The sequence below is a fragment of the Apodemus sylvaticus genome, chromosome 11 (assembly GCF_947179515.1).
Source record: "Apodemus sylvaticus chromosome 11, mApoSyl1.1, whole genome shotgun sequence".
Taxonomy (NCBI): domain Eukaryota; kingdom Metazoa; phylum Chordata; class Mammalia; order Rodentia; family Muridae; genus Apodemus; species Apodemus sylvaticus.
This window is the reverse complement of record NC_067482.1, coordinates 33,314,466-33,324,909: the sequence shown is the minus strand read 5'-3', so window position 1 is coordinate 33,324,909 and position 10,444 is coordinate 33,314,466. Positions and strand designations below refer to the sequence as shown.

The following is a 10,444-nucleotide window of genomic DNA, read 5'->3' as shown; positions in this document are numbered from 1 at the left end:
GTCGCCCTACTCCTCCCTCACCCCCACCTCCTCCAAGATGGCGAGCGGCGGCAGCGGCGGGGTGTCAGTCCCTGCGCTGTGGAGTGAGGTAAACCGTTACGGGCAGAACGGCGACTTCACGCGTGCCCTCAAGACCGTCAACAAGAGTAAGTGTCGGGGCGGACCGGGCTGTCGGGAGGACGCCGCCCGTGTCCTCGCGCGGCTCCTCCGCACGGCGCGGAGGGGATCGCTGCGTCCTCCGGCTCGGCCCCAAGCCCGGGGGCGGGTCGCTGCCCCACGGCCACCGGCGGCCCGAGCTCGGTCGCTTAGGGCCACGTGTACTTCCCTCAGTCCCCGCGAGACCCGACGCGAGGGGGAGGGGGGACTTAAAGAGACCGTGGCGTCAGGAACCGCTTCCAAATTGTTCTTGGTGTCTTCTCCGCCGCCGGATTTTGCAAAGATGTCAGATCGACTTTTCTTCGTTATCTTGAGCGAAGCGATCAAGACAGTGTCATGGAGGAAACTTTTTGACTGGGGCTAGGCCAGGGGAAGGAACCTGTCTTGACACGTAGCATCCATGCTGTTGCAGACAAGGTGGAAGCATTGCAGATTCGAACGGGAAGAGGTGTGAATGTCAAGTCTTTATTCATTTCCACGTACAAAGGCCTCCCCGTAGTGTTTAGCCAGAGAGAGAGAGAGAGAGACAGACAGACAGACAGACACTGTGAGTGTCCCAACATTTAAAATAACATAAGGAAAGTTAGACCTGCGTTTTTAGCCCCCATAAGTTGTAATTTCTAATTTTAGTTGCCTTCAATATGAGATTCTATAATTTGTTATTCTTCACTATATGCCTGTAATATGACCATGCTATATTCTGTACAGTAGATACACCTGTGTACATTAGGTTTGGTAATGTAACTACCAAACCATTCAGTTGTACAAAGCACTAGTTAGTTACATAAAGGCTATCACAGTAACATAACACTTTGCACCTTCAGATTCCTGAGTTCCTATAAAAGTGGTGATGGTGGTGGCCACAGGTGCATTAAGAAAAATAGCTGCTAATTAGAATTGATGAGTGCCAAATTTACTTGTATTAACATTACCCCTTTAGTGGACCCACAACCAATATTTAGTATCAGTATAACGATCTATAGCAATTCTGTATTCAGCCAAGACTGTCACTTCAGCCCTATCTATTAATTTCTAGAAATTCCTTTGACAACTCCTAAAATGAGAATTGGATTCCTGTGGTTGACCAGGAGCTAGGGAACCATGTTCCCAGTCATTTTGACACTGACATGCTGTTAGCACAGAACCTCGGCTGCCTGAGTTCTTTGTATTTCTCTTTGATCTCTGTCTGGGAAAGGGAAATTTTGAATATTTCTTTGAAACATTCCAAAGATAAATCATGTCTACATTGTACTTTTTTGTTTGCTTTGCAGTGCTTAAAATTAGACTTAGGGCCTCACATATGTTAGGCAAGCTGTATTCCCATTTGTGTTTAGTGAAAGTGTGCAAGAGGAATGGATTTAAAGATGGCTTTCCTAAAAACTGTTCTCAAGTTTTGCAGATCAACAAGGATGATGTAACTGCCCTGCACTGTAAAGTTGTTTGCCTTATCCAGAATGGAAGTTTTAAAGAAGCCTTGAATGTCATCAATACTCACACCAAAGTGTTAGCCAAGTAAGTAATTTGTACTTGCTGTCATTGGAAATGCTCTGGTCAGTGCTGTCAGCTCCCCAGTGCCCCCTCTTGCTCTTACCATTGACCAGCTTCTCTTGGCTTTATTATTGGTCTTTCTGAAGTTGGAAGACAAAGTAGTAATCTTGGTTCTGTTCTGCTGGACTGTTGGAAGAATTTCAGAATTTTATTCTGTTTGCGTTTTTTGTGTCTTTGCTTGTTTTCTGTTTTCCTGAGGTCTTATTGTTTCATATGTGTATGTTTGTTTGTTCCGGATCTAATCCTTGCTGGCCTGGAATTCACTTTGTAGCCCAAGCTGGTTTTAAACCATAGAATCCTACTTCAGCCTCCTGAATGATGGGATGTGCCACATTTCCAGAGCTGTCTTTCCTTTGAACTGCTGAGAATGGGGTAAACCATAAAAGAATGCAGAACGTAAATGTGAAAAGAGTTACATATACACTTTATACTTGTAACCCAGCACGAAGGAGACTGAGGCAGAATTTCTAGTTTGAAGCCATCTTGGGCTGTGTACTAAGACTCTTGTTTCCAAAGGTGGGATAGGGGAGCTGGTAATGGTTCATGGAGGGAGAATCTGGGGAGAAATCAATCACGCATCTGTCAGCTAGGCATGTGTAAGTTGACAGCACATAAACATCTACATCAACAGAGGACTGTACCGTGAGCTTGGCCTGACCTCTGACCACCCATTCATTGTTCAGGCCAAGACCTTTGAGTTGTTTTCAATTATTGATGACTTTTAAAAAAAAAATCTCATTTATCATTTCACAGAACATGAACTTCCTGAATTGTTACTTTTTTTACATTTGCTTTGATAAGTTTTTCTTTTCTGGGTGAGGGATTATTGTCGAAACTTCAAAATTAATTTTAACTATCACATTAATGCAGATGAGTTTTAAATCTGGAGATTTAAATAACTGCTTGCTTGGTTGAATCTTTTCCAGCTATTTATAGATACCATATTTTATTTCTAATTATTTTTTTCTTAATCATTTTCTTCATGAACAAGTTAACAAATGTATATTTTTTAAGTAGATTTAAGAAACTTCCTTCTTTGGAGACAGCATCCCGTGTCTCCCATGCTAGCCTCAAACTCCTCGGTAGCTGAGTGAGAGCTTAGCTCCCTGACCTTTCCCTGTACGTCCCACGTGCTCCGATGACATGCGTGCGCCACCATCCAGTTGTAGGCTGCTGGGCAGAGAACCAGGGCTTCGGATGTGCGACAAGCTAAGTTATCCCCAGGCTCAAGATGTGGCCCATTTAAGTGTTCAGATTGTCCTTGGAGCTGAGGAAATCTTACATTGAGCTCTTCCATGATTGCCTTCTTTAATATTTGTTTCAAAATGCCAGTAGTTTTGTCAGAAGTCATAAAAACAAAGAGCAGAAGTCATAAAAACAAAGAGCAGATAAGGACATGGATGTAGCACGCTGGGCCGCTTTAAGGCGTGCGATTGGGAGGCAAGTCACAAAGATGGTGCTTGTGACAGTTCCATAGGTTAACATGTATGTCGTGACAATTTTAGTTTCTTTAAACACACACACACACACATGCACGCATGCACACACACACATACACACGCATGCACGCACATACGCACAAAAAAATGCTTTTGCTTTAAAACCAGGTGGAGAGAAATGGGGCTGCTGCAGGCTGACCACAGCAGCTGATTGTCTTTGTCGGGTGCCATACCAGAGGCATGGTTTTTGCTAACCTCAGATGATTCCTGAGATTGTATGATGTTTGGCATTTTGGGGTATACAACTCTTCAGACGGTGTATAAGTGCTAGGGCCCTGTCTGGGGGGTAAGGCATGGGAAGTTGTTGGTCTTTCAGGGAGGGTTGTGGTTTGTTAGTTAGTAGTCATGTTCAAAAAAGAAACCAAAAGAAAGAAATTAGATTCAAATCCACACCCCCATCCTTCTTTCTCACCTATCTAGTAATAGGGGGTGAAACAGGTGGGGGGGATAAAGGGTGGGAAAAAGAAGAACCCACAAAGTAGCAAAGAAGAAATAGGAAAAAATTGCATTCAGGGATCTCTCTCTCTCCCTCTCCCGCTTTCCCTCCCTCCCTTTCCCCTCCTTCCCTCTCTCCCTCCCTCCCTCCTATCCTTTCTCTCCTAAGTGATTGGAGATGGAACGGCTGGGGTGGGGAAGAAGATGAAGTAGCAAAAACAAGCTCCTCAGATATCAGGAGCTTAGGGCAATCTGGCTTATATAGAGTGTTCTCCATTATTAGATAATAATCAGATCTGGTTTTGTTTTTGGTTTTTTTCTTCAGTAACTCTCTGTCCTTTGAGAAAGCATATTGCGAGTACAGGTTGAACAGAATTGAGAATGCCTTGAAGACAATAGAAAGTGCCAACCAGCAGACAGACAAACTGAAGGAGCTTTATGGACAAGTGGTAATTACTGCTTTTTTTGGTTGGTTGGTTGGTTTTGGGTTTTTTTGTTTTTTTGTTTTTTGGTTTTTTGGTTTTTTGGATTTGTTTTTTTTTTTTGAGACAGGGTTTCCTCTGTGTAGCCCTGGCTGTCCTGGAACTTACTCTGTAGATCAGGCTGGCCTCAAGCTCAGGAATCCGCCTGCCTCTGCCTCCCAGAGTACTGGAATTACAGACGTGCGCCACCACTGCCCGGCTAATTACTGCTTTAAATACCTGTTGGCAATCACCTCAAATAAACACTGCTCTACCCCTAACATGGAGCAGAGATGAGGAACTCTTGAAGCTCTACAAAATTAGCCACCATACTAGTTCTTGAGGTTTGGATATGGTCTCTGCTCTTGCTCCTCGCTGAAAGAGTTGTCCGTAGAGTGGTCTATAAGCTATAGCTTCTTCAGGGCCACTGTATAACATTTGAACTACTGATTAGAAAGGAAAAGGCCAGTGAGCTATGTATGTAGTTGAGATAATATTTCCAATATTAAACTAGTATTCTATGTTTAAAATAGGGCAATTATGAAAGATAGGGGTTTGGGAGACTTTTTCTGTACGATATATATTTTATTCGTAAACTCATCTTGAAAATAGACTTGAACTTTATTAAAATTAGATTATTCATTTTATATATGTCTGGGTAGTTTGCTTGCATATATAGTATTTATATCAAATGCTTGCTTAGTGCTTATGGAAGTTGAAAGACAGAATCAGATGCCTAGAACTGGAGTAACAGATGGTTGTGGGCCACCATGTAGGTATTAGGAATTGAACCCAGGTCTTTTGAAGGAACAAACAAGTACTCTTAACCACAGAGCTACTCTCTCCAACCTCTAAGAATCTGAGACAAAATGAAGTCTGATCTGAAAGTGTTATTAATGATGAGGGGACAGAGGGTTATCTGGGTAGCTCTGGGGTGAATCCGGGAGACCAGTCTTGGTCATACATAGGGAACTAACTGATCTGGAGTAGCAGCTGTTACTGTCCTTTTTGTTTATTTTGTTTTGAGAAATGGACTGTCTTACTGTATAGCTCTGGCTGGCCTGGAATTTGCTGTGTAGACTAAACTGGCATTGAACTCACAAAGATGTGCCTGCCACTGTCTTGGGTGCTGAGTTTAAAGGCACGTGCCACCATGCCCAACCCTGTTACTGTCCTTTAAGATCAACTTGACTTTGTTGTGTGTATTTAGTACTATCATCATTCTGTGCAATATCTGATTGCTGAGAAACAAAAAGTGAACTTCTAGGGAATTTTAAGTCTTTGGTTAGCGTTTGTTTATTTTCTTCTTCTGTTTACTTGCACTTAGTAATTATTTTGTGTGCTTTTTCTTTTTCATTGTAATTCAGGTAATAGCATAGACTTTTATACAAAAATTTCCTTTCACAAACTTTAGGCATTTAGCTAAGATAAAGAGGTTTCAAATATGTACTATAATGTAGATTCTTCTCAAGTAACTTTTTTTCTAAGTATTAGCACACAAAACTAGTTAAAAATATGTAAAGATAAACCCTTGGCTTGCTTATATTATTTTTAACATTCCCTACTTAGTGGTTCCAGAAGCATTAGTGTGGTCTGAAAAACAAGACTGTTAGTGACCTCTGACCTCTTGCTTTGATCCTCAGCTGTACCGCCTGGAACGCTATGATGAGTGCTTGGCTGTGTACAGAGATCTTGTCCGGAACTCCCAGGACGACTACGATGAGGAGAGGAAAACAAACCTGTCAGCGGTCGTTGCCGCTCAAAGCAACTGGGAAAAAGTGGTTCCTGTGAGTATGCTTCTGACCCACGCGGCCGTGAACGAATGCTCACACCATCTGACGGGCATTTCTCTCTGTGGCAGGAGAACTTGGGTCTCCAAGAAGGCACACACGAACTCTGTTACAACGCTGCATGTGCACTGATAGGGCAAGGCCAGCTGACCCAGGCAATGAAAATCCTACAAAAGGCTGAAGGTTGGGAGCTTTTAATGCTTTCTAAAAATATAGTGTGGGATATGTAAGTTTAGACAGGCCTAAAGTTACATTTGATATTTGTAAAATTATTTGATGAAAGTTACTGGAGAGTTTATCTAGCTTGTTTTGCATTGGCCCTATCTCTATTTCTATTTAAGAATTAAAGAAATTTATAAAATTTAATCTTAAAGAGTAGGTCTTTGAGTAGGCTATATGAATACTAAATGTAAAATAACTGGCATTATTTTATTGTGACAAACAGTATGTAAAAAAAAAAAAATCATTTCTGGACCAGTGAATTGGCTCGTCGAGCAAGGACACTTGCCACTAAATCTGACCGGTCATCCTCTTGCTTCCACATGATGTAACATAATTACATGCACATGTACATGGAATAAAAGCGATCAATTTAAATTTCAAAATTTTTTAAAGAATAATAATTCCATACATATTAGTTGTTATTCTAATTTCTCTACCTAAATAATTACTCTTGTGTACATGTGTATAAACAAGCTGTATATTTATAGTACCACTTAAGGACATTTTAGCCCATTTAATATGTTTCTACATGCATTTTATGCTTTAAAGTCTTTGATTTTAAAAACAGGGTGCTAGGGGTATAGTTAGCCCCTTGCTAGATCTACAGAGGCCATTTCAGGACAGCCACGGTCTTCTGAAGAAATCATGTCTCAAAAAACAAACCAGATCAGTGAAGGGATAGTTCATAGAATAAGAGAATGGGGGTTCAGTCTCCAGCATCAAAATAGAAAACAGCAAAGGAGGAGGAGAGGATGAAAGAGGGAAAGAAGGCTTGGGTGGTGGAGCAGATTTTAAAATCTGGCTTACAACCAGCTACCACTCTAGTTCCAGGGGATCTGCTGCCTCCTTCTGGCCTCCATGGGCGCCAGGCACACACTTGGAACACTGTCCTAGCCAAGAATTCTATTACTAGAGTTTTAAAGAAATACTTAAGTTTAAAGAAATACATATATACTTGCATGAAGATCTACTGAAGGGTGTAGTAATGGCACATACCTTTAATCCCAGCATTTGGGAGGCAGGGGCAGGCAGATCTCAGCGAGTTCGAGGACAGCCAGGTCTACAGAGTTTTGGGACATCCAGTGTCTCCTGGAGAAATCCTGTCTCGAAAAACAAACAGATCAATTTGAAAGTATATTTAGAAGAACAGGAACTTATAAATAGCACAAGTTTCTGTGTTGTTAATAATTGGTCCTGGGAGTTGGGGAATAGTGTGGTCAGTAGTGCTTGCCCTGAATGAATTCACTCCTAGTCCAGTCCTCACATAAAAAGCTGTGCTGGGCCTTAGAGATGACTTAGTCGTTAAGAGCATTGGCTGCTCTTCCAGCCAACCCAGGTTTGGTTCCTGGCACCCACTAGGTAGCTTACAACCATATGGAACTTCAGGCACACAGATGCAGGCAAACACACATCTAAAATGAAAAATTTAAAACAAAATCTAGGCCCAAGGACAAATGTCAGTTTGTTGACTATTTGAAATCTGCCCAGGAAGTAGTTTCTGCTTTTTAGAATTCTGTGAAAAAGAATAGGAAATGCCCAATGATGCTAATTTTAAAACTGTTTTCCTCCTATAGATCTTTGTCGCCGTTCATTTTCAGAAGATTCGGTAAGTATTCAAAAAAAAATAAAAACAAGTTTAATGCTTTTGACTAATACTAGTTTAGGAGGTTTCATTCAACTTTGTGGGATAGATGGTACCATGTATTTGGTTCATATGTAATCACTAATTTTCTTTAGGAACTTGTCTTCAGCAAATCTCTCTCCGTTCTATATAATTTGCATCAAGACAAACATCTTTAATAAAATGGAGGGCACTTGTAATCCCAGCCCTCCAGAGGTGGAGACAGGTAATCCCAGAGGCCTGCGGGGCCTGATCAGCATGTTCCAAGCAAGGGAGAGTTCATCTCAAATAAGAAAGTAGATGGGGATGGAAAGACAGCTCAGAGGTTAAGGAGCATTTGCTGCTCTCCAGAGGGCCCAAGTACAGTTCCCAGCTCCAGGGGCAGATCTGACCACCTGTGATTCTAGCTCTTGGAGATCTGACATCCTCTTCTGGCTTTTGCAAGCACCACAGAAGCATAGTGTGTACTCCACAAACACATAAATAAAAATAAAACCTTTTAAAAAGTAAAAGTAGATGACCCCCAAGAAACAGCATTAAGGTTGGCTTGTGGCTCCACACACGTGCATGAATACAGACACAGAATGCAGCCTCCTGACTCAGTGCTCATTAGCATGCACACCAGCCAGCCGTCCCGAGAGGGCAGGAGGATAATCCTTCAGTGTGTGAGGTGCCTTGGCTCCATCTGGAGCACCAGTTTAGAGGGCTGCCTACCTCGGGGTATGTTGCTGTTGTTTGTTTTAGGTTTTGGGAGTTGAGCCTAAGGCTCTCCTGTATGCTAGGCAGCATTGTACCACTGAGCTACCCCTCCCTGACCCCTTGAGATGGGGGTCTCACCAGCTCTCCTGTGCTGGACTTGAACTTGCTCTGTAGCCCAGGTGGGGTTTGACCTTTGTTTCCCTGCTTCAGTGTCTCTGTGATTGGAATTACAGGTCCGTGACTATGGCCCAGCTGCTACTTGCTTTAAGTGTAGTCCAGGCAGTGAACTTATGAGAAGTGCTGGTGCTCTTTTTATTTCTTTTAAAGATTTATGAATACATGCACTCCATTTCCATGTACTCCAACACACCAGAAGAGGGCAGGCATCAGACCCCACTGTAGACGGCTGTGAGCCGCCATGTGGTGCTGGGAACTGAACTCTGGGTGAGCAGACAGTACTCTTAACCATTGAGCCATCTCTCCAGCCCTTAAGATTTATTTTGCTTTTAATTATGTTAATGTGTATGTTTTTGTGTGTGAGAGCAAATGTCCAGCGAGTCCAGAAAAGGGCTTTGGACTCCCTGGGAATACAGTTAACGCGCAGTTGTGAGCTGCCAGAGGAGGCCTGGAACTGAGCTCAGGCCCTACAAGAGCGGCATTTGCTCTCAGCACTGAGCCACCTCTCCAGTCCTCAGAAGCATTTTTTAAAATATGCTTTGAAAGAAAACTTTTTTAGGAATTTGGGGAGAAATTATCAAAAACACATGTTACTGAATACCACATCGTTGTTTGTAACTGTACTTCTTCAAGATCTCCTTCTCATTGTCCCGTAAACAGTTCTCAGTTCTCAACTGAGTCTCAGGAGAGACTCCTGCAGTTACATGGCTTCAAAGGGATCGTATCTATTTCAGATGTCTAAATCTTTGGTGGAGTACCTCTGTCTTTCCTTTCCTGCTTAGGACGGGGCTGAGGAGGACCCGCAGGCGGAGCTGGCCATCATTCATGGTCAGATGGCTTACATCCTGCAGCTTCAGGGTCGCACAGACGAGGCTTTGCAGCTTTACAATCAGATCATAAAACTGAAGTGAGTTGGTAAAATGAGGATCCTTTCGGGATGAGGCTTGTTATTGGCTGTTGTTTAAAGTGGTTTTGGTATTAACAATTGCTTGTTCACAGGCCAACAGATGTGGCACTTCTTGCTGTAATCGCAAATAACATCATTACCATTAATAAGGTATGAACTCTCTGGAATTTCTACATAGTGGTTTATGCTGAGAACATAATCATCCCAGCTTTATTCTAGGATATTATTTTATCCATGACAAAAAGAAACTCAGGTGTAACAAAATCATAGTGGAGAGTAATTTTAATTCATAATAATGGTGTTTCTGCCATGCTTATTCAAGTAGTAAATTTTTGTAGTTGTAGGCCTTGGGTTTTATAAAGTTTTTTTCTAGTGTAGAAGCTCTGTATAAGTGCTTTACATTTCTTTCCTGAGTCTGAATTTTTTGGAGGGTTGGAGAAGGACAAGGTATAGGTAGGTGCTGTGCTTTGTCCTACCACCTACCCTCTATAAACATTACAGGTGTGCCTCTAGGTACTTGTAGCATAGAGTAATGCTAATCAGATTACTATGGTACTAATTACCATAGCAGCATTCTTTAGATGGAAAAAACAGTTCAAGTTGAGATTTGAAATCAAGTTAGTAAAAATACAAGAAGCAACTAATGTTTGGTTTATCATGCAATGCCAAGCAATTTTTCCTTTTTAAGGATTCCATTTTAATTACATGTGTGTGTGTGTCCATGTATGTAAGTGCAGATGCCCAGGGAGTCCAGAATTGTCTGATCACTCTGGAGCTGGAGTTATAAATGGTTGTGAGTTACCTGATGTAGATACTGTGGATTTGAACCCAATTCTTCTGAATAAGCAGTGCCTTCTCTTAACTGAGCCATCTTCCCTGTCCTATGTAGACTTTTGAAATACTCAGTTTGTTTTTGGGTAGTAACTCCT

The 10,444-nt window shown here is 42.0% G+C and overlaps 1 protein-coding gene across 1 annotated transcript in view; it reads left to right on the top strand.

Moving 5' to 3' along the window:
- The window catches only part of Srp72 (signal recognition particle 72), a 29,043-nt gene continuing 18,599 nt past the window's right edge, over window positions 1–10,444 (top strand). Inside the window, exons 1-8 of the mRNA XM_052198419.1 lie at window positions 1–146; window positions 1,548–1,668; window positions 3,964–4,087; window positions 5,743–5,886; window positions 5,961–6,072; window positions 7,686–7,717; window positions 9,391–9,515; window positions 9,608–9,665. Of these exons, the coding sequence (XP_052054379.1) occupies window positions 38–146; window positions 1,548–1,668; window positions 3,964–4,087; window positions 5,743–5,886; window positions 5,961–6,072; window positions 7,686–7,717; window positions 9,391–9,515; window positions 9,608–9,665 (825 nt within the window). The 5' untranslated portion in view covers window positions 1–37. The remainder of the gene's footprint in view (window positions 147–1,547; window positions 1,669–3,963; window positions 4,088–5,742; window positions 5,887–5,960; window positions 6,073–7,685; window positions 7,718–9,390; window positions 9,516–9,607; window positions 9,666–10,444) is intronic.